Below are 24,665 nucleotides of genomic sequence, written 5' to 3' on the forward strand. Positions count from 1 at the left end.
CTTTGTTGCTTTTTAATGCTTGAATGATTCATTCAAGTACTAAAAAGCTTGTCTAATAGAGTTTAAGAGAGAAAAATGTTTTCATCTGAATATGGTGGATAATAGGAATGGACTGAAAATGAATGAATAAAACAGCCAATGTCCCCAAAAAATCTTTGAAAAATCATCCAGAAAACCTAAAGACGTATTGTTAAAGACAACTTTAAAAATATAAGAAGATCAAAATGGAAGATTTTGCTTCCTGGAAGGAAATTATAAAGAAATGAGAGGTACCTCAAGTCTTTTGCAGATTACTGTATGTATTTGTGCCATATTTGTCTTTAAAAATGAAACCATCACGGAAAAAAATTAACTGGTAGTTCTAGTCAGATTTGTGTAAATGTGTATTATAATATGGTCTGTAAATGAATGAAGATAGAAAGATGAATATATATAGAGAGAGAAAGTTAAAGGACCAAACAAACGAACGTTGTAGCAGTACGTCATGACGTCGCCGCTCGCTTGCGTCTCAATGACGCTGAAGTGTAGGATGTAGCACAGGACGTGGCTATCAAGCTCCTAGCTACACTGGGACGTCTGAAAAAACACAGAATTCGTCATAAAGAACTAGTTTAATACACGCTTAGGTAAGTATATCTGTTAGTTATGGTATTTTCTTCTAGAGTGTGTAATTGTAAACGGATATTTCTCTGTGTAATACGCCTAGACTGAGCTCTGTCTGGTTAGCTTGATGCTAATATCCAGGGAAAACCAACGGTACCGTATTTGCTAAAAGGGATGGTTAGTGGAATAGCGATAGCTACATGTAATTCGTGACTAGAGAGGGGTGCTTATATCTAAGCATTGTTGTGCTTTTTGTGCGATGACCCCAGTTTCTTTAATTATAAACCCCAAATAACAGGGGCAAAGTACAGCGTTGTCAACGAAATATCTTTCACATAGCTAACGTTAGCAATGCTAATGTTTGCAGGGCATGTTGAGAGCAATTGGAGAAATGGGGGTCTGTAAATCGCCTACATGTGCCGCTTTCAGTCAAATTGGGTCATCAGCCAGTCAGCTGGAATGACAGGATGTTCTCATTAGGTGCTGTAGGTGACAGTAGGGTTAAATTTACACAACGTTAGGTCAAGGGCATCGAGTCAGGGCTGTGTGCTCAACGTCTTGAGTCATTGTTCCTTTAAATTTTTTTTTGATTAAAGCAGAAAACGATGTTCATAAAGATAAAAAAGGTGTGAGATGCTGTTAGGTAAAGAATATAGATTATTGCAAGAAAATTTGAAAACGACTGAGCTCACGTCTTTTTTAATATATCTCCAGATAAATTGCGTCGATCTTGGATTTTGTTCCATGCAAGTGCAATCAATCTAACAATCTCTATGAATGTTATAATTTTTCTTTTTCTTTTTTTTAAAAACTCTTTTAGCAGGAAGGCCATTTTACCAGATGTGACGTATCAGCAAAACATCAGGACCTGAATGGAAACATTTGAGGGCTTTTGTGCGTGAGGTAGGCTTAAAGTATTTGAACTATGTAAAGGATTTAGGCAGATTATTTGGCATTGCTTGGCAAGTAATTTGTCAACACGTCTTGGTAAACTTGTCACTGTTCTTTGAATCTGGGTTTTCTCAACTGCTTTTGATTCTTTATGTAAACTCAGACTGAGCTGATGGTGTTGAGCAGAGTTGTATTATGAAGCAGGTTCAACATATCCAGGTTTTTTTTTTTTGCATTAGCTGGCTTTACCAAACCTAAAACTTTATTTGGACATAATGAAGATTTTTATTGATTCTCACACTTGCATAAAAAGGGAATTTGATGCATCACATGACTGCTTTTCAGCATAAAATTGCCAGATCGTGTGATAGGGATCTAGAAAGAACATACAAAAATATAACCTCATTATATTTTAATAATTGTGGCAGTTGCTGACAATTGTAAACCAAAACTCTGAACACGACCTGCTCTGGACCAGGTTAAGAGTTTAACATGAGTTACCATGGTGACCAACTTGACACTGAAAACTCTTGAGTTTTAAGCTTGACATACGCTGCTGAACTATTAGTCTCGCTTTGTGGTACACCCCTCAGGGCTAGTTGAGTACCATCTGGTGTTTTTCTTGTCACTAAAAGTGTTTTTTTTTTTTGTTTTTTTTAATCACTTTGGGGTCATTATCATGCACCCAAATAAATTTAGGATCAGTCAGTGCCTCTCTGTTGCATAAGAATGCAAAATACTTAAAATCTTTGTACAGATTAGTATCATCTGTGTACAGTTGTCTTTAAGAAGTTAATATGGCTAAAAACCTTTTTGTGTGTTGTTCAGGAGGTTGTGGGTAATGTACCATGGGGTACGACGTTACGAGGTTTCAAGGGGAGGTGGATGAAGATCTGTTGTGTCCAATATGTAGTGGAGTGTTAGAAGAACCAGTGCAGGCAAGTCTCTGATCAAAATACACCCCACCTTTTAATTCTATCTGTTTTTCTGACATTAAATTTGTCTTATATGCATATGGATTTTTCCACCTCAGGCTCCACACTGTGAACATGCCTTCTGCAATGCCTGTATAACGCAGTGGTTTGCCCAGCAGCAGATTTGTCCTGTTGACCGCACAGTAGTGACGCTGGCTCACCTCCGTCCTGTGCCCCGCATAATGCGCAACATGTTGTCCAAACTTCAGATCAGCTGTGATAATGCGAGCTTTGGTTGCACAGCCACACTGCGGTTGGACCAGCTGCAGTCACATCTCAAGGACTGTGAGCACAACCCCAAAAGGCCTGTCAACTGTGAGGAGGGATGTGGGTAAGTGGATTCCATAGAATAAATCCAAAGCCTTATCTGACATCTATAGAAACACTAAGACAACCATAATAATATTACCATAAATTGTTATAAGAATGTGACCTCCTTTGTATTTTGTAGTATTAAATTTTCTTTTCTTGCTTAATATTCTGTCTTTCTCACTCTTGCAGGCTTGAAATGCCCAAAGATGAGTTGCCCAATCATAACTGTATTAAACACTTGCGGAGCGTTGTCCAGCAGCAGCAAACTAAAATTTCAGAGCTGGAAAAAACTGTAGCAGAACATAAACACCAGCTGGGGGAACAAGTAAGAGTATTTTGCCAACACAATAGTATATTTTTGATAAAATATTAGGTCCAGTCTTGATAAAATATTAACAGTTGTCTGTCTGTATGATATTTGGCAGAAATAATTTGAGTGCCATGTCTTTGTGGTATAAGACACAGATGCATGCCTGTTATACGTGCTTGATGGACGTGCAATAACAATGGTCTCCTCATTCTTATTGCACTTTTTTTTTTGGTGTGAACATGCATCTATTTGGGCTTTTTAAATGGGCAGTTGCAGATTTTGTACTTGAGGCAGTTTTGAGAGGTTTTCATTCACTCTATTGCTTTTCATTTCCAGAAACGAGACATTCAGCTGCTAAAAGCCTACATGAGAGCAATTCGCAGTGCAAACCCGAACTTGCAAAACCTTGAGGAGAGCATCGAGTACAATGAGATACTTGAGTAAGTGAAGGTTTCCTTTCCTCTCCCAATATGTGATCTGAAATAAATTCAGTTCCTAATTTTCTTTTTTTAAATCTTCAGGTGGGTAAACTCCATGCAGCCTGCTAGAGTGACACGCTGGGGTGGCATGATCTCCACTCCTGATGCTGTCCTCCAAGCAGTCATCAAGCGCTCCCTCATTGACAGCGGCTGTCCTCTCTCGATTGTAAACGACCTGATCGAAAACGCCCACGAGCGTAATTGGCCGCAGGGACTGGCCACTCTCGAGACGCGGCAGATGAACAGGCGCTACTATGAGAACTACGTTGCCAAGCGTATCCCTGGCAAGCAGGCAGTGGTGGTGATGGCCTGTGAGAATCAGCATATGGGGGAGGATATGATCCTGGAGCCCGGCCTGGTTATGATCTTTGCGCACGGAGTCGAGGAGATCTTATAACTGTGCAGCTAGCTGAACTGATCCAGCGACGAGTAGGGACGTTTTGCTTTGGGGGTTTGCTGTGATGAGTATGATTTCTCTCTTTGGAGTGAAACCTTTTGAATAAATCTGGCTTATTTAAAGTAAACTCTTAGGCTTACTCCTAAGCTTGATACCTATGCCTTAAAGTAAGGACAAATGCTTATCGAACCTGGCAAATATAAACTTAAACTGACTGATATCTAAGATAAAAGATGAGATGTGATGTTTACAAGGTTTATATTTAGTGCATTATCTGATCTGATTGTTCTGCTCCATGTCCTGATAGAGTAATAAGCCCAAACCCCGGTTTAATGTGCTCTGTTGTATAAATGCTTGTAAATAGAAATACTATATTGAATTATAAATGTTATACTCCTCACTGTAATTAGATTGTGATTTTCTGTTTTTGTTAATCTCAGTTCTCTTTAGTCAGCTTGTCTTATTGTCTACAGGGACGTGCTTGCTTTAGTATTTAGTTTCCTGTGAATATTCCCAGAGACATTGTGCTTCTCAGTTTAGATTGTTCAGACCTTCCGTGCCATTTGTTTTATTTATTGTGTTGCCTTTCACACAAACATGCTTGAAGATGTTATGATGTGACATTTGGAGCTCTGCCTTTATCGGTGCATTTGAAGTTCACTGCAGAAAGAAATTGATTTTGTGTTCTATCTGTTTGTTGCCTCAGTTGTACATATAGTCTGTATGTTGGGTCCAGTGAAAGTTTTAAAGTTTGGGATATGACTATGTATAATGAGCTTTGAAAAAGTGTTGTGGCTCATTTCTGATTTAAATATAGACATTTACATTATAGACATCTTTTCATTATTCACAGTTGGCTAACATTGTCACTGAAATGCCACTAAAACCAGACACAGCTTGGAGATTGTACCAGTATTTGTAAAGTCACTTTTAAGGCTTTCAAGAGGAGAAATGCTTTGCCATTAGTCACTCATTGCTGTTGTAAGATGAGCAAAAAAAGCTGTTGTTATAGAAACCCACACAAGTGGATGATTCCCTTTACTATTTTCCTTGTTATTGTTTTTGTTATGTGTCTGTTATGTACCATGTTGTACAGACAAGGTAATAAAATGTAAAATCTGGGTGGATTTTTGTCATTGGAAAAGCCTGAGTTTATATTTGGCTTCCTAATTAGGAAAAAATGCAGTTCCTTATTTTACCACAACATGTCATCAGAGATCTGCTGGGAAGTACACTTCATAATTCACTTCAGCTTGACTGCTTTATATAAAGATTTAAGTCCAGAGAAAATTGCTGCAGCCTGTAAGAAGTCACGATATGGAGTGTGAGGTGGAGCTGACCCAGTTTACAAAAAAAAGAGGAAAGTTTAACCACAAAACTAAAGACGGGGAAAAGTCTGACTACTCTGACCTGACTCACTCTCCTTTTCTAACCCAGACACCCACATGTTTTCCATGTCTGTTATCCTCTCCTGCCAGCCTCGTCCTCATTGTGCAGCTTAATCCCTCACCATTGTGCTCAGTGGAATGTGAAATCATGTGCTTTACCAAATATTGTGGTTCTTGTTAAAAGTCCACACATATAATTATGTCATGTGGTTGGTTGAGGACTGGTATGCTGCAGTACCACACTGGCCAGAATATTACAATACACCTCAGAATACGTGTAAATGTGTAATAAAGTACTTAAGCCTTTCCACAAGAAGCATAATTTAAATAAACAGAACTTGGCTTAATGCAGATGCAGAGGAAGCATTTACCTCATTTAAGAAAATGTGGCTGCATTATACTGTAACCATATATGTGCTTGTTAGGAAATAAACAGGCAGTGCAACTGTTTGAATTTCACTGTTATATTAATGGGCTACTGTGTGAGCAACTACTTCACATACCAGAAGCTGTACGGCCTTCACCCATAACAGACATCTTGCATGGTAAGTTACATTTTTCATTTTATCTGTAACGTATCCATTGTTAGTGGTGTACAAATGTAATGAAGTAAAAAAGAACAAAACAAAACAAACAAAAAAAAAAAAACCCTTTTATTATTTAATCACAAAATACTCGTTTCTAATTGGCTGAAGTTAACGTAAAACTTGTCATCAAGTTCACGTTCACGTTCGATATCAATACGCACTGTTTGTTAAAGATATGAGTACATAGCCGCAGTATTTACAGTATTTCACTGTTTACTCACTATTTGGTTAAAAGCATACCTCAGATAACAGCGTAGCCTCTATAAGGCTTATAACCACGTAAATACAATTAATATTTATTGTTATTGGTCACTAAGCTATAAACAAATTATATCAACACCAATGTGGCTCGAGGTCTGTAGCCATAAGTAACGTTAGCTAGTTACTTTAGTATTTATTTATTTTTTGTTAATGTTGTTACAAGCAAAATTTGAAGGGGTTATATGGTGGTATTATTTTATTGTAACCACGGTGGCGTTAAGTTCTGCGCCTTAACATGTGACGTCAGCTTCATCACTTTAAAAAGGCTCATGATGGACGGGAACACCAAAAACAACAACAGCGCTGCAAATGATAAGACTGTTGAAAGCATTACGGTGCAGCTTTTAGCGTATACTTCCTGTAAGGATGCAGAGTGATAACTACGCTTTTACAGCTGCATAATTTAAATGAAGCATTACTTTCTAACTTTGCAGATGGACGCACGGGACCGAAATAACGGGTGTGTATTGGCTAGCAAAGGAGGGCGCAGATCAGCTGAGGCGGTGCTTCACATGAGGGATCCTCCGCGCTCACAGTCGCTGCTCTGCGCAGTAGTTCACCGCTTCCACTCGCCAGACCTCGCTGCCTCCGTTTAAAGTTAACGACCACTTTGCTTCGCGTCTGAGGGCAGGATTTTGGTTTTGATTTTTTCTGCTGCCCAGCGTCGAGACGGTCTGTGTAAAGGCAACCAACACAGTGGCGACGGAAAGGTAAATGACAAAAAACAAAACCTTGCACCGTTCGCATTGATCGAAGTTTTAACAAACCCTCTATACGTCTTTCGGCTGCAGATGAGCCTCAGTAAAATAAGACAGGGTAAAATTTCGTCTAGGTTTTGTGCTGCTATTAAGAACTGAATGAAAAGATCCGAGCAGATTCATGAGGATATCGATGGCTTTCAGCTTAGTGCTTTTTGCTGTTAATAACAGAGTAATTCACTCAGCAGATCAGCCTTTTAAAAATCCCCAGAAACATGCATGATTTCAGTTCCCTTTGCCAATAAGTTTGGTACCTTTGCCAGCCTATTTCATGTGACAGAGTAGGAAATGGTAAGCATGTAGGCTGCTGAACACCTGAAGATACTTCATGTAAAACACTTACTGTTTTCTGTTTGTCAAAGCATGTCAGCAGCATACTCGACAAACAGGTTATTGGGTGATTACACTGCCAGATAGGATTTTATCTGAGTAACCCCCATCTGAGATTGCAGGTGTTGCAGGGTATGGTGCTACACCAGTGGGAAAAAACAATAAGTACACCCCATGAGGGCTTTTGAATGAGTTTTCGTCACTACTGGGAAGGCAAAATCCTTCCTGGTGTGAAGTAGGTGATGGGGCACGTTGGTGAATAGCACTATTGCATTGTTTACTCAAACCTCTCCTTTCACTGGCATTTGTCTGCAAAGCATGAGCGTGAGTCCCTATGTTAAGTGGAAAAACAAAACATACAGGTCTAGATGTCACGTTTGTGATCCCCCCATCACCACTCTTTTGGCCGAAACTGTCAGTTTTGCAAGCGCTTTACATCCAGGTGATTTGATTTACAGAGCTGTTTTTCCTTTGTCATCTTGTGAACAGGTTAATTTTAACGCTGAAGAGGCTCCGAGGTGCTCATTTGTTTGTGGCTGCAAGAGGGTTTTTAGGAACAGACAATCAATAGTGTAGTCAGGTCAATTGTGCCATTTTTCACGTTTGCATCACAGGCTAGAGGATGTAAATTAAGTAGAATTAAGCCCATTCTGTGACTTTCGGTTTAACTTGCACATTTTTAATGTTCCAGCTATAGTTTTGCAGGATATGAGAAAGGATGAGCTTCCCTTCCTAGCAAACCAGCCTAAAATTAATGAGCTACTCCCTGTGAATTTGGCATGAAGCGTCCCACATCAGTAATTTTCAGTATCACATTATGGTAGCATGCTGCGACTTGTAACGCTGATCATTTCCAGTGAAGAAAATTTCTCAAAGTACAGGTTTTTTCCCAGATCATAATTGGTCTTTAGTGGGAGGTAACTGCACAAGTAAGCATGATCAGATCACATAAATTAAAAGCAAAGATTAGGTACCTTATTTGACAGAAATCCAGGCATTTCCACGTTAGTTCTGACAATTTTGAAACAAAAATATGTATTATGCAAGAATTAATAAAGCCTCAATCAACAAAACTGGTTAAAAAATCATTTATTTACAGTGCTCATTATTTTTTTCTGGCTCTGACTGAACCATTTAAAAATGTTCAATGCAGGAAATCCCGAATGAGAAAAGACAATCTGTATATTCTAGCTCTTTCGGATGGCTCCAAAAGACTAAATTACTGGCATGATAGTGGAAAATACTGCTGAACAGCACTTGAGATCATTTTAAAAGAAATGTGACATTTGTTTCATTTTTAGTTGTGGAGAGACCTGTGGGTGAACCAGACGAGACTCCCTGATAAGTGCAAACAGTCACACCATAAAAGCAATGTGGCCGTTATATGACAGCATGCAATCTCACTAGTCTGGGCAGGTTTGAGGGTTTTTTTCTGAAGGCAGTATGGTGTTCTACGGGGCTGCCTCCACACACACACACACACACACACACACACACACAGCTATTATATAAGTCACATTCAAGTCTGAACTCAGAGTGATGGGCTGCTTTCACTTTGAAGCTTGTGAGCATGTAAAGCCTTGCCTACATTCCAAGAAATGTGTGATTCATGCTGTGGTGAATAGCTTTTGTTGTTTTTTGTTCAGTCTTTTTTTTGTCTTGATTTACAAGCCATGTGTATTATGTTCACATTATCCAGTATTCCTCCTAACTGGAGCCTGCAGTTTGCATTCTTCATATATCACCAAACAGTGGTAGACAAGGGAAAGCCCTGTTTAACAGAGCATGCTCAGTTCTGACTGTGGAATTGTTGTGGCCCAGCTTTGTGTGCTATCTATCTATCTATCTATCTATCTATCTATCTATCTATCTATCTATCTATCTATCTATCTATCTATCTATCTATCTATCTATCTATCTATCTATACTGATCGATGAAAGTTATACTGAAGTTTTACTGAAGATGACCCCCCCCCCCCCAAAAAAAAACACAAGTAAACATGCATTACATTACATGTGCAGAAGTACCATTTTTCCTCAGTTAGTGGTTTGTAACTTCAGGCTTAACCTGCAAACTGACCCCTTCATGCAATGAGTCACAGTAGCATCTGCATGTAGAATGCAATTTGGAGCGTGTCCTCTAGTTTTGAAGGCCAACCAAGACCTGTGGTGTGGGAGGAGGCACCAATGAAGGGGGAAGACTCACAGTTATGACTGGGCTCCCCTTCCCTCTAATGGATACCCCCCCTTTCTGCCTCTGGATCCTCCTACCTGTTAGTCACCCATGGCAGCACTTTGACAGAGAGCAGCTGATGTAGGGAAACACTTTCCATAGCAACCAAACATGTCTATCCTTCCACTTGTGTTAACCCGATGCAATCGGCACACGGTTCAATGAGCAGACTCGTTGTAGATTCGAGAGAAAAACAAATGGCCAACATTATATGTAGACTTCTCTCTCTTCAAAGAACCTACGCAGTGTTTTCCAACCGCAGAATGACGGAGTCAGTGACTTACACCCTGCAAGTGTTGCAAAACAGCAGATTTCCTTGACACAAGGCGTAGGCGTTATGACAGCTTGCACAAACATTAGCCTGCGTGGAAAAAGGTCATCCCCAAGTATACCTTCAAGTGCCTGTTGTAAACATGGTGGTTTTAGGGTTGTTGAGAGTTTTACATGAAGACTTTAAGAGCTTCATAATTAAACCCTTGCCATCTGTTAAGGAAAATGCAAACGGAACTGTCGCTTTAATTCTCCAGTTTTATTTTTGTCGTTTTTTTGTTGTTGTTGGGTTTTTTTTTTCCGTGTGGTGAAAGCAGTTGCTTTGGTGTTTTTTTCTTTTGAGCAAGTGGTCAGAAGTTAAAGCCGCTGTCAGGCCCGAGACAGGTGTTTTTTTTCAGAAGTTTATTTGGGAAGTCGATGTTGCTGTCATGAGTCGTTGCTAACCACTTTAACATTTAAATTGTTCTTCAGTGCTATTTGAAGAACGACTACTGCGTCAGTAGCTTCTGTGCACGGCTGCTCAGAATACGTTGCATCATTTATTCTGTACTGATTATATGGAGCAACATTTTGTTTAAACAGTTATACCTCAAACTGTCTGTCTGTCGAGCAAATCAAAGTAAATCAAGTAGAAGGATTGTACTCTTTTTAGGCCGAATATGAATTTACATAGCCAAGACTCTAACACATAAACTTTATATAAAGGAACACAAACAGTTCCTTCATAAGGCATCTGCCATTTAATGTTATCAGTGGGACCTTATTGACTTGACTTAGTCACATGGTCTGTGTTTGGTCTTACCGAGCTTCAGGCATTCGTGAAACCTCCTGAAATATGTATGCCCACTTTAGTAAGCTCATTTAGTCAGGGCCATAATTTTTCAAAGAAATCCATCCCGTGCTTTTGAGTGTAGACAACTGGCTCGGTGTGCATTACACTCTTCATCCGTCCTCTGAGAACATAGAATGCTTCTTCCTGTCCTGACCGGTCCCGATTTCCCACTCTGCATCGTGCATGCAAATCATTATCTAATCAGGAAGTGTGGAATCAGATTACTCAGATAGGCTCAAGATCTAGTTGAACCAGACAATAATGATGATGATGGTGATGATGATGACCATGATGCTCTGGGAGGGAGAGAAAATAGGCACAATGCTGTTTGTGACATCATAAACAAAAAACACCTAGAAGGTATCTAAAATGAGGTGTCTTTTTATCTGCAAATAAAAAATCACTCACAAGCTTGTTTTTAGTTTATTTATTGGGTGTTTAAAGAGATGGAGACAGGAGAACATTTATAGAATAAAGAGGTTCGGGCTGTAATCTGGTGATCAGTAGCAGATGGCTTCTCATGATTCCTTCATGTGTCACTTTGCTGTCGATAAAAACCTGGCCCACCTGATCGGCTGCATAAACAAAGTGCTAGGCAACGGCTCTGACCTTTTGAGGGAATTAAGTGAGGACAGCCTGAACCTTTCAGAGCCCAAAGAGAGAGCAAATGGATCCAAAGGGAGTGGGTGTTATTTCAGATTATTTCATTTCATTTTCTCAGGATGTTCTTTAAGTACTCTGATTTTCCTGTTTGGTTCAGGCAGCCTTCACTGATGCCTAAACAGACTGCAAATAGATGTGTGATAACACCTGTAGACAGCTGTGTGAACAGCACATTTATAGTTCGTCAGCCCGGACAGAACACCACCATGAAGTTTTTTATTCTGTTATTCATGAGACTGGATTTGCAGCGTGTGCATGAATCTCTTCTTTAATAAGAAACAAACAAAAATGATTTTTCTTGTAATTATTTCATTAATTATTACATTTTTAAGCATGAAATCACCATAATTTCTAGTGTGTGCTTTAACATTTGTTCATCATCAGATTAGTGTTCTCAGTTTTTCAAACCTGATGTAGATTTTTTTCTGAATCTATTTTGTTGTTGTTTGTCTTCAAAGTCTTATTTTGCACTCCAGTTTCCATTTCTAAACAGTAATAAAATCAATTAGGAGACGATTCAAACTTTCTCATAGTGTACTTGTACTCTTAGAGAGCGTTATATAAACGGAATTTAATGGTTTCAAGTACCCATTACCGCTGCACAAGAATGCAGGAGAAGAACGGATTGATTTATAAAAAGTCTTCGCTGCATTACCTCATCATGGTAATATAATTCAGACAAAACCTAATGTAGCTCGCTGTGATTTATTACACAGAATGACAAATACAAAATATTCTGTCATGTGAAGTATTCACGGGTTAAACCAGTGCTGGTGTAATCCTTTTGAGAAAAGCCAAGTAAATTTAGCAAAAGAATGACAGGATAATAATAGATGAGAAAATGTGTAAAAGAAAGAATTCGTGACAAGTTCAGAGGAGTCATAAAATCTTTGAACAGCCTGAGTCTTGTCAGTTTTACAGCAATATTTAACACTGTACTCACGTATCCTCTCATTTATTTAATACAGCAAGGGTTCTGTTTGATTATTAATTCAATATTTCATTTCTAGATGGGAGAAAATGTGGCACGTTTTTTGCCTTAACATTAAAGAAATGGATAGTAAATCAGAAAGGCATGTGTGCTATTTCTTGGTGCCAGACCTGATGGAGAGATTTCCTGGCTCACCTAATTGTAGAACACTGATCACGAGTACGTTAGGTATACTAGAAATTTGCTGTTGATTTTATCCGTGCATTTCTTTTGGAACCATTTTTATCGACACACATCTAAAACAACATTAAACAGGATGTCAGGATGCCACTTTGCTCCCTTCCATTAACAAGTTTCTCCTCTTTCTTTAATTAGTAATGAGCTGTATGCTTTCCTGTCATTATAGAATTCATCCTCCATCATGTGGAATCGTTAAAAGAAACATACCAAATCTTCATCCGCACTTCATGCTTCCTTGCTTCTGAACGATTTGCCGGGCCAGTTTTTATTGAACTTGCAAGCTCCTTTTCTGTGTCAGATTCAAATTTCATGCTATCTTTCAGCCTTCTGTGACATTTAAGTCTCTTCCTTTTGTTTAACGGGGAGGCCCCTTGACGAGCCAGTTTGGTTTTTGCAACATCTCCACAAGGTTTTATTGTTTATCTGTGCATTTTAACACACCAGTGCATCTTTTTGTCCTAAATGAAACCAAAATACTCTCTGTAGCTGGTACTTTGCAAAACTAATGTGGGCCAGTGAGTACATGGAAAAAGACTTTGGGTGCAAAAAATCCCTAGACACAAGGCATCATGGGAAAATTTAGCCTCAAATTATTTTTGAAAGCCTTTCGGCCCAGTTTCCATTGGCTAGTCGCATACTCTGATGGTGTGAGATCTAAAACAAACAGCGTAAAAGCACAAGTCCTTAAAGTTTGCTGTGTTTGGCAGTGAAGTTGTATTTTAGTGCATCATATGAGGAAAAATATTATCATGACACATGTTTAGGAAAGACTGTGGGCGTATACACCTGGAGCACAGTGACAATATTGCGTTCTGATTAAATAACGCCCTGTTGTAGTTGTTTTCTGATTAAAGGCATTTTAATGTGTGCACAGTTCTGTGTATTCTTGCTTCTGCTTCAAAGAAAGTTTGGATGTTAAGAGTGATTCTCCCTGTCTATAATCATGGATTTTTACAGAGCGAGATGTGAGATGCTATCTTTTGCTTGCAGCCACGCTTTTATGTTTTACAAAGAGGCAGGCTAGCGTGCACCCACCTTCTCTTTTCTCTCCGTCTACATCTCACTGTTTCTCTCGCTGCCTGCTTGTTCACAGGCAGGCAGTTTGTGCAGAAGCAGGCACCATGTCCTCCCCCACAAACCCAGAGGTGAAGGAACTGAACCCTGTCGACTTTATCCAGCTACAACAGTACATTGAATGTGAGTACAGACAGGCGGGCAGGCAGGCAGCTTTCTCAGCGCTTAACACCCCCCCTCCACTTCCACTTCCACCCACACACACTCATTTACACTCGCTCATGGTTTCTCATATCTAGAGGAGGTAGCAGTCTACCACATTCTCTTTTTCTGCAAATTGAGCATGCATATATATATTTTGTTGTACTCCAGATAAATCTATATTCATGGTGTAATCATATATACAGATGACATTTCAGAAGTGTGGATTAAAAACATTTGCACACAAAGCAAATGGATGAAGTGTACGTGCGTATCCCTGTGTGACCTGCGTGCCTTTGCTTCCAGACAACAACTTGAAGGTGAAAGATGTGCTGAGGGAATTCTATGCAGATGGCAGTCTGGCCCGGCACAGGCATGGAGAGGTGAGGGGACAGAGTGTCCTGCTGTTCACAGTCAAATCCATCCCTCCAAAACTAATTCACAGAGATGCCATCTAAAAGCTTCATAACCCAAGAGAATAATAGGCCCGAGTGTAGCTGTTCGCTGTAAAATGAGAATAAGATTTACGTGTATTGGGCAGTTATTAATTATCCTTCGCTGATGAATTAGATTTCAACCTGCAGTATCGATCAGGCTGACTAAGCTGTCCATGAGAAATATCGTCAGCGTATTCAAGCGAGACTGCAAATGTAAATTACCTCCTTAGATTTGCCCACGCAGCAAGGCCTTGTTTAACAGTGTGCTGGCTTCCCTCATGCAGTGTAAGCTCAGATGTGATTGAACAACAAAAAAAAGATTTCTCAAATCAATGGTTGACACTGACTACTAATTTGCGAAGACAGCAAATACAATAATTTCTTAAGTATTTATTACAGGAGTGAAAGTTTATTTGCGACTTTGAGTTTAATTAGAAGAATGAAATGTTGTTTTTCATAATGGGAGAGAACACAGTTGCGTCCATAAAGTTACAAGTTAATTGCTGTGAAAATACAAATACGGCTACAAGACTACATTTAAATGATTTGTTGGAAATGTTGTGTTTTGGTGGTGCAGCTCCGTTAGTCTCTCTCCCTTGTTTTTTTCTTTGTGTGATCCGGCTGCCTTGCATTCATATTATTTATTACTCGGGCAGCTCTGCAGGGTAAAAAGTAGGGAAATGGAATATGAACAACAAATGGGTTTGTAGTTCACCATTCTCAGGGGACTACAGCTTGTTAGCCCTGCAGCATAATATCATGTGAGAAACACAGATGCCATGCCAGACAGATGGACTGAAATTTTCAAGCAGGAGCTTATTTTTTTGTTTTATGTCACTGTCACATGACACCCTGTAGACACTTTGTTTTGGTAAATTTGTAAATTATTGAATTCAATCTATTTAAGAAGCTTTTAGGGCTTTTAGGATCTTGTAAATCCCTATTTGAGCTTAGAACAGCTGATAAAGCGACACTTGTAAAACATAAGATTTTCACACAGTTGTTCACAGTATTATCTTTTTTTTATTTACAGAAGTAACAAGCATATTATATACAAATAAGCTTTAAAGCATTCATTTCACACTTTACTAGACCGCTGTAAACAGAACATGCTTCTCCCATTCATCTTTTTTTCCCAGTGCATCAATGAAGAAGGCTTTCGTCTGTTTCTCAAGACATATTTAGAAGTGGAGGACTTCCCTGTGGATCTCTGCCAGAGACTCTTCCTCTCCTTTCAAAACTCTGAACCCGGCCAAGAAGACAGTACCAGTGAGATTATACATACGCACCGTGCATACAAACAGCTTACAGCCTTTTCAGCCGACCCTTTTCGCCTCATGGCCGATTTGGCATGCGTGCAGTTATCACCACATCCCTGCATCGTACTGTTTGTCTACATATGGTAACTAGAGAATTCACAGCCTCCTCTCTCTCCTCAATCTCTCCTGTAGAGGAAGTCTTCCTTAAAGATGTCTCATGTTACTTCTCTCTACTTGAAGATGGCCAGCCCAGGGACAAACTGGAGTGTGAGTTTTTGTTTTCTTTTGTGCCCAAAATAGTAATGACTCATCTAGCAGCTCCACTTTCATTTCCATTCTTTCTTTAGTTGCTTTCAGGCTTTATGACAGAGATGGGAATGGAGTATTGGACAGCTCTGTAAGTTGTTGAGAAAATCTTTTAAAGTATAATTAAAACATCTTCAAAACAGCCGCAATACCAAAACAAGCCTGCTACATTTTGAACAGGAAGTGGATCGGATTATTGCACAGATGATGCACGCTGCAGAATATCTCGACTGGGATGTGTCAGAGCTCAAGCCGGTAAGTCCCAGAATATAAATGTAATGCAAATATCCTGCATGCACTGCACTTAGGTAAAGTATAGTAAATGTATGTGAAGACAGATTTATTTGCACAAGACATCCATAGCAGTGTCAGGTACACACTATATGACACTTCTTGTTACTCATTTCCCAGAGGTTCATAAAGTGATAAGCCTCTCTGCATATACAATTGACAGATTCCCCAGCTCGACTAGTTTCAGAAACCACATGGCCCTTTAAGTAATAGAAACGTGTGTGCTGATTGGATAATAACAACTGAATGTGATTTCATCAGGTTCTGAAGGACATGATGACAGCAATTGATGCTGACAGCAGCGGCACGGTTTCTCTGGATGAGTGGGTACAAGGAGGCATGAACAACGTTCCCTTGCTGGTCTTGCTGGGTCTAAAGGTGCTTTTAAAAGGATCGTGTGTTGGCTGCAAAGTCCAAGCTCAAATATATTTCTTTTTTATAGCAGATATTTCACAAAGTGGTAACTACTCTTGTAAATTCCTGGCCTTGCATGCCTCGCCTCTGTCCTTCGCCTCCTCCTCCTTTTCCCTGAAGCCCTTTTTGCCAACTCACTGTTACAGGGTGTGGTAGTCTCATTCCTTCCAATGCACGCTCTGCACCATCAGAATGCCTTTGTGTTTTCCATTTATTCTGCACAACATGAATGCTTGAATACTATAGCAGTGCTTAGCGCTAAGGCCGTGTATATACAACTGAGGAAATAATTAAAGGAAAGCACCCTAAGATTAAAAGAAAACAAATGACAAAAAGGGTTTCCCTTTGTTGGTATGTGCTAATCCATGTAATTTAAGAAATATTTTTATATGCTTACACATCCCCTTCCACTCAGAGCTAGACTCTTTTGGCACTTAAAAACTTAAACCCAAAGAGCTCAAGCATATTTGTTTGTTATTTTTGTAATTTTATTTTTGTGGATACAAACCAAGCAGAGACAGCTTTGGGTCTAATGGAATTTCACTTGAGAGACTTTCCTCACGTGTCACTCTGACCTTTTCCTAAAATGTTTTAATCCTCTTGCACTGCCAAACAGAGTAAAACGGTTTCCCACCACCATCTGTACAATTTGTATATAAGTCTGGTATATTTTAATTATTATAAATACTTAACTTGGCAGGAGTTACACATGCTTGCATTGACCAGTTGTATTAATCTGAGGCTAGTATTCACAAGAGTTAGACAGAACTCTCCACTGAGAATTCAGTTTTTAATTTCATCCCTTTAAAATGAATCAATTTATTATTGGCCCTATACTTTAAAATGGTTTATGAGATCCGCTTTGTGTTATGGATGTTTAGTGTGTTGCCAACAATATAGAAGCCACGCACAGTCTGTTTGACAATTAGCTGCAGCGATCTAAACCCACAAACTAGATTGTGTCACTGGGTTTGGCCTCTGCAACAATGCCAGGGACTTCCCCTCCAGCTATTTCTAGCCACCAGTGGACATTTGAAGCCTAGGGTGCATAAATTCAGCCCCCTTACAGTTCCTGTATGCTGATTCGCAATTCTGTCTACTGATCCTCTTGCAGCAAGTGAAAGGGTGATACATCCTGTCGTTAAAAAAAAAAGCATTTCAGTATCTAATCTGGATAAGAACGCTGACCACTCAGTAAACAGATTGAAAGTAATTTTATAATCTTCTGTTAAGCGAGATTATAGATAGTTTTGATTTGAATGTCCATGAAGTTGTGCGTTGTGTGATGATATGTAGAGTCACCGCCATACTGCATAATGAGCCATCTCATTAAGTTTGATAATGAATGGGTGCAAAAGATGAAAAGCATGCCTTGTTGTGGAACTAAAATGTAAGAATTGGAAGAGAGAAGAGCTTCTTTTCTTGCAAACATATATATTTTTCTGTTCAAAAATCATATGCACAAAATAAAAGATCATAAACCGTTTTATTCTTCCCTTTGCACTGACTTCTTCATTGACTGTTGTTTCAACAAACAGATGACCCAGAAAGACGGGCAACACCTATGGAGGATGAAAAATTTTAACAAGCCCGTTTACTGCAACGTGTGTCACAGCATGCTGCTGGGTTTGAGGAAGCAGGGGCTGTGCTGCACCTGTGAGTACAAAAACTAACCAGAAGAGGGCGCAAGGCAGTGTCTAATTTGAAAATTGCATTAATTTTTTTGGGGATTAATCAATTCTCATCCGCCTCCTTGACATTTACCACAGTAATTTATATGTGTTTACAAATTATGTGACAGCTGGTTTGTGTGTCCTTTTGCGCAGCCTGCAAATACACAGTCCACGGTCGCTGTGCTAACAAGAACCCGACCCCTTGCGCCAGGACATACGTGAAGTCAAAGAAAGAAATAGGGGTATGCTGATGTCTCCATGACAACCTTTACAGTCACATGCACGGTCTAAATTTGATTTCATGCTATGTCTGAGTGCTCTTACACGGACAATTTAAAATCCATCCCCCTTTTCAGGTTTCAACACATGACTGGGTGAGTGGGAACTGTGACTCTAGGAAGTGTGACAAATGCCAGAAGAAGATCAAGAGCTTGCAAGGCCTAACAGGCAAACACTGTGTGTGGTGCCACACGATGGTGAGCGAACATATCAGTGCATGACTCATTTAGGAATAAATTTGAGTAAATTACTTTCTAAGGAAGGAGGCGATTCGATTTAGTTGCATTTTGGAATTGTTGTGTGCATTTGTATCTATTGAATCCAGGAAGGCTTTTCCCCGCCCTTTCTATGCAGTTTCTTTTAATTGTATGCTCTAAATCTGCTTTGTATTTCTGAGTAATTTTATTTGTATTCTACAGCGTCATGATCAATGTGTGGACCAAGAGTCAACACAGTGTACGTGTGGGCTGCTCAGAGACCATATTCTTCCTCCATGGGCCATATATCCTGTTATAAAGGTACACAACTATCCTCAGGCACATCTCAAGCAAATGCACAGCTCAAAGAGTATGCAAACAGTGCCTCTCTCACACCAACGCAAAACATAACATCAGCCAGAGGCTGTTTTTTTCATTGGTAAATCATTCTCACCTGTGTGGCATTTTGTCAGGTACACAGTGTAGATGTTTTTTATCCAAGAAACACTATGATATTTTTAATGATTTATTTACTCTCTGCCTTTATTGTTCTCCCTAAAGGAGAGACCAAATAATGTAAAAAATGGCTGCTTGGGGTCAGGAGATGACAGCGAGCTCAATACCACTCCTGACGGACAAGTGCTTCAGGTATTATTCATGCAAGCAAAAGCTTTTCATTAAAGCTGAATAACAAGAGCTCGAAAATGTACACCATGCTATTAGTGTGGGGTTTGCTTTTTATATTCCTTTAGTATAATACCTGTAACATTTGTTTATTAATCATCAGATCTGCCCTGTGCCGAACACCCATCCTCTTCTAGTGTTCGTCAACCCTAAAAGTGGTGGTAAGCAGGGAGAAAGGTGAGCTCAGAAAAGAATATTTTACTGGAAAAAGAGATTTCAAATCCACGAGCGTTGTGCAACTTGGTTTTCTTTGTGTTTTCTTTATTTCAGAGTGCTGCGTAAATTTCAGTTTTTACTGAATCCACGACAAGTATACAACCTTTCAAATGGCGGCCCTGGACCAGGGTAAGTGAAGTGATACAAGAGTTTTTGTTCAAACTGATTTTAATATTAGATTATTTCTTACCACATTATCCTGAGTACTTACTTAAACCTCCATAACTTCCTGTTACAGTTTTTTTCCCCCAAAATCTCTTTCAAATTTCTTTCAGTTTGAGTTTCTTCAGAAACCTTAAGGAGTACAGGATCTTGGTGTGCGGTGGAGACGGCACAGTTGGGTGGATTCTCGATGCAATAGGTGAGATTGTTGGCACAAACTTCACAAAATCACATGTGAAATTGATTGTTACACGCTTTGTATTTCCTTCCCTTTTTTTGCATTCAGACAAAGGCAATCTGCTGGTGCGGCCACCTGTCGCTGTACTTCCTCTTGGCACAGGAAATGACCTTGCACGATGCCTGCGCTGGGGAGGAGGTGAGAAATGAAGAGATGAAGTGTTCCCTTATGTAAATAAGATAATACTTGCAGGTCACTATTTTCATGCTTTGGCGCCACTGTCTATTTGTACTTTCAGACAGTGTTTGTACTAAGTAAATTGGCTTCAGCAAGAGCTTCAGATTAAAGTTTTCTTGTCTTCATATTTTAAGGGTATGATGGCGAAGATCTGAACCGTATTCTTAAAGACATTGAGGGGAGCTCCCAGGTGCTGATGGATCGCTGGAGCGTGCAGGTTATCACTGATGAGAATCAAGAGGAGGGTGACCCAGTGCCATATGAAATAATCAACAACTACTTCTCTATTGGAGTTGTGAGTTTCTCATAAATGTGTAATACAAGAGGAAGTGTTTTATTTTCGGTTTAGTAGGTCGTATAATTGCTGTATTGTTTTGTGTTTGCAGGATGCCTCCATTGCCCACCGGTTTCACACAATGAGGGAAAAACATCCTCAGAAATTCAACAGCAGGTTTGCATATTTGTTTGAATATTATGTGTCTCTAGGGCACATTGTCAGGAACAGCAAACAAAGCGAATGCATTCCTGCTTATAGCAGTACAACAGTGTTTCATAGCTTAACAGATGCACAGTTTAACAACACAATAGAGCTAAAAGACAGCAAATTTTCTCTTTGCAACTTGACTTCTATATTTCCTGTTTGCCTTTGCAATTGCTGCTTTTTTTAAGCAGTAAAAGACACAAATGCTCGAGGTGACAGCAGATGTCTGTGGCAGCAAGTGTTGCTGCTTGACTCCTACTCTTTCTAAAGCGCCGCGTGCGCTAAAAGGAGAAAATGTTCTGTGAAAGTGAAGTATCACTTAAACCTAAAGGAGACGCTTTTTCTAACGGCAGAATGAAGAACAAGCTGTGGTATTTTGAATTTGCCACTTCAGAAACCATCTCTGCTTCCTGCAAAAAACTGAGCGAAAACTTAACAATCGAGGTGAGAGCACAGCACACAAGTTTGCAGTTTGCTACTTTGAAATAAGTAGCCTCGATACAAAACAGCAATCAGAGACAGCGCACTGATATTTCACTCTAACGCTGCGGTGTGCTGTACTATCTCCAGTGTTGCGGTACTCCCCTGGATCTCAGTGGAGTGTCTCTTGAGGGTGTTGCTATCCTAAACATTCCTAGCATGCATGGTGGGTCCAACCTGTGGGGTGAGACCAAAAAAGTGGACACTAAGGGACTGACGGCGCAGGAAGAGCCGGAGGTGATCATCAATCCAGAAATCCTGAAAGTGGCTTCCCAAGGTATTTTGCAGTTGACCTGTATTACTCAGATGTCTGATCTAACAGCAGTGGTCCTGAGAGAACACAATGAAATACACAAATTAATGAAAATATAATTAGCAGCAAGTATAAAGTTTATCTAAATTCATCTTCACTTCAAGCCTCATCTCCTCACCTGAAATCACTTCTCTAATACACAGAAACGTGCAATAATATGTTTATTTATTTCTGATATTGTAACGATTTCTTGTCGGCAAATTAGACGTGCAACATCTGACAACCAGCAACATCGAAAACTAACCAACATCAGACGGATATAAGCTAACATTATGTTTGCTTTAGTGTCCTAAAGATTACATTTTCCCTTTGTTAAACAGTTTGATTACATTCCTTTAACGTATGGAAGTTTATTCAGTATGTGAATGTTATCAGCAGCACTTACTGATAGAAAAGTTCAGCTTATCCTCAAACTCACGTCAGCATCAGCGTCATTGGACAGAAGTGAGCTTCACTGACTCATCGACTCACATTAGACTTTTCACAAAGTTTAACCTGTCACCAACTCCTTTATGAGTCTTTTTACGAGCCACCAGCAGTGCATTAAGTACTTATCTCTTCATCCATTCTGCCAGTATATATCCAGAGTATATAAACTTACTTCCTAGAGGAATTTCACAATTAAAAATGTGTTGCGGGCAACATATATCTCTCTCTGATAGTTTTAAATAACCAGACAATCCCAAAATACACGGTAGTCATTTGCATTTTAATTTCCACATTTTCTCCAACAGACAGGGGGTTGATGTTCTAGCAACAGTACTAGAGGGTGTAATAAAAAAATACATTTATTCCAACCAAACTTCCTCTGTTTCTAAATTGCACAAATTATAATAACAGTCCAATGAAACTGGAACCCATATGATGATGTTTGGTCTAACTTTGAATGTGGAGTTACTGATTTTCTGGCCACTTGAGGGCAGCATAACCCTGTGTACACGATTTTGACCCCTTAAAGGTCATCTATGCTGTACTATACTGTACTTCTGTCCATCTCCATATATTTATTCTTGGCTTTTACTATAAACATATTTACTACATAATTCACATTTAAAGATGATATCTATTTATCTTATTTATTTGTAGCAGCCCCTCTTCTTTCTTTGAAAGTGATAGTCCATTCAAGTGTTTAACTTTTTTATGACTGGCCAAAATATTAACACTTAAATGCAGGGTTTTAGTGCATACATACAAACAAGTACCTGGTGCTATTTGTGTAATCTGGTTATTGAACTTTATGATACCGAGCCACCAGAATAGCAAGCCAAAATTTCAAGGCATCTGTATTCTTATCTGCAAAAAAAATGTTTATGTGTCATCTTCCATGTTCTTAGTTCTTCTTTTGATTGTACTGTAAAGTTCCTCCACTATCTTATCAGAAGATTTCATGCACTACAGAAAAGGGTTTTGGTGCCCCTGGTCAGCATTCATTTGAAGTAGGCCCAATTTCTCACAGAAGGGATGCTTAGTTTCCATGTGCCTCTTCAGTGCTCGAATGGCACCATGTTAACATTAGCCAACGTCTCAGAAACGATGACGCATGCAGGCTGAAAGCTGTTGACATCTCAGCTGAAATCTTAAGAAGCAGAAACCAGCTTCTGCAAAAATGTTGTTTTTTTTTTTCTTTTTTCTTGAGGTTCTCTGCACTAGTGGTTAGTTATGGTTTGCTTCTCAAATCAGTTTCCTCCTAACTATTCATCTCTGTGCTGTCAGCCAAGACCTGAGTCCAACCATCCCGCCATTGTATGCACAGAGAAATAAGTGCACGTAAACTGCAGTTGTTTGCAGGTGCATGATGATTATACATTATGTATGATTATTCATATACATTGGTGTGCCTCAAACCACTGCTGTCATTGATCTCCACTCTGATGCAGATTAAATATGAGAAGTGGCATCTGCCTCAGGCCCAATCTTGTCTTCCTTCTCTGGACTGATTAGCCTCTGCTTTCTTGTCAGACCTCAGTGATCGGCGATTAGAGGTGGTCGGCCTTGAAGGAGCCATGGAGATGGGCCAGATTTACACTGGACTCAAGAGCGCGGTGCGGCTCGCGAAAACTTCTCAGATCACCATCAGGTGAGGGGGGGAAAAAAGACACACGGACATGTTCAGACATGACAAGGCTGGACTTTCAGCTTCAACAGTGGGTCGTAGTTAGGGATCATCGTTAGCTAATTTACATAAGAAGATACATTTACATTTTAATGACACATGACCTTCCTGATGCATTCTGTTTATCCCTCTCTACGTAGGACAAAGAAGGCATTACCAATGCAGATAGATGGAGAACCGTGGATGCAGCCTCCCTGCACGGTAAACACTGCACAGGCACAGAAACACAGGCTGCTTTAGTATTAGAGCAATGCAATGAAGTCACATGCCTGAAATGCCTGATTTTATATATATTTTTTTAATTTACAGATTCACATCACACACAAGAATCAAGCCTGTATGTTGATGGGTCCTCCGGCCAAACCATCTGGCTTTTTCAAATGAAACAGACTGACGACATGCACGTGTTTGCTGTATATAGACAACTGACTCTTTTTCTCTGTAACATAAAATCAGTTTGGATGTGTATGTTGTAGAAAAACTGCATTGTGACAGTCAAAGTTAGGATAACTATTTCAAAAGTTCTGCATTACTGTAACACATAAACTAAGCATGGCATAATACAAATACAAATGTTATGGTACGATAAGTTTGCATTGTGGCAAAATTGACCAAATTTTCTCAGTGTTTTCTATCAATACTCAACACTTGCTGTGTGAGTGCTAAGTGGAAGTGCTGCTTGGTAGAAACTTAAAGCAAGCTGAATATCATGCGAAGAGTAGAGTATTCAGCTCCATGTGCCTTTATTAGCTGTTCTCTTCATTATGGCTTAGGTAGACGAACATACAGGCATGCACTTTGAGCATAGACCATGTAGTATTGCTGTTTCGTTGTTGTTTTAAAGAAAGTCAGAAATATGTTTGTGTGAATTTGGAACCAAGACAGAAGAAAAGACAAAGCTACATTTCAGTGATGTTGAAGATACTTGAAAGTGTTATTGGGAATAGTAAAGAGGCTGCATGTTGATTCACTTCCTCCTGTTCCCGTGTGTGTGCGTGTGTTTGTGTGCATCAGTGAGCGTGTATGAGTGTGAGGGCATAAAGCTGAGATATGTTGATTTTAATTTGTAATTTGTGATGAGTTCAATTCGAACTTATTGGTTAAGATATGTTTAAACATGTTTATTTTTATTTAAATGCTTTATAAATCATATCATTCCAGTATATCAGGAGGATGTTGATGTAATAAGTAACTGTGTAAAGATTTTAATAAATCATCTGGACTTCAGTTTTTGTTTTGTACTTCTTACAATTCGATCATTTTTACATACC

General features: G+C 39.4%; 2 protein-coding genes across 3 annotated transcripts; both read left to right on the forward strand.

The window, feature by feature from the left end:
- Positions 1–470: 470 nt before the first annotated feature.
- On the forward strand, positions 471–5,087 carry rnf41 (ring finger protein 41). Of its 2 annotated transcripts, none has more exons than XM_031742001.2 (7): positions 471–626; positions 1,424–1,506; positions 2,323–2,432; positions 2,528–2,799; positions 2,970–3,105; positions 3,427–3,530; positions 3,612–5,087. In XM_031742001.2, exons 3-7 carry the CDS (start codon positions 2,343–2,345, stop codon positions 3,964–3,966), a joined length of 957 nt encoding a protein of 318 aa, XP_031597861.1. In that variant the 5' UTR covers positions 471–626; positions 1,424–1,506; positions 2,323–2,342; the 3' UTR covers positions 3,967–5,087. The 2 variants fall into 2 exon arrangements, with proteins under 2 accessions (XP_031597861.1, XP_031597862.1); XM_031742002.2 differs by having other exon boundaries at positions 478–626; positions 1,427–1,506.
- Positions 5,088–6,589: 1,502 nt separating this feature from the next.
- Positions 6,590–24,621, forward strand: dgkaa (diacylglycerol kinase, alpha a). Its single transcript, XM_031741971.2, has 24 exons — positions 6,590–6,912; positions 13,553–13,656; positions 13,981–14,057; positions 15,251–15,380; positions 15,563–15,637; positions 15,718–15,767; positions 15,857–15,931; positions 16,229–16,345; positions 17,920–18,037; positions 18,208–18,296; positions 18,411–18,530; positions 18,753–18,851; positions 19,092–19,178; positions 19,318–19,391; positions 19,485–19,559; positions 19,706–19,791; positions 19,879–19,968; positions 20,142–20,302; positions 20,394–20,458; positions 20,842–20,932; positions 21,059–21,245; positions 23,241–23,358; positions 23,535–23,595; positions 23,704–24,621. Exons 2-24 carry the CDS (start codon positions 13,581–13,583, stop codon positions 23,776–23,778), a joined length of 2,196 nt encoding a protein of 731 aa, XP_031597831.1. The 5' UTR covers positions 6,590–6,912; positions 13,553–13,580; the 3' UTR covers positions 23,779–24,621.
- The last annotated feature ends 44 nt before the right edge of the window (positions 24,622–24,665 follow it).

The sequence above is a fragment of the Oreochromis aureus genome, linkage group 20 (assembly GCF_013358895.1).
Source record: "Oreochromis aureus strain Israel breed Guangdong linkage group 20, ZZ_aureus, whole genome shotgun sequence".
Lineage (NCBI taxonomy): Eukaryota > Metazoa > Chordata > Actinopteri > Cichliformes > Cichlidae > Oreochromis > Oreochromis aureus.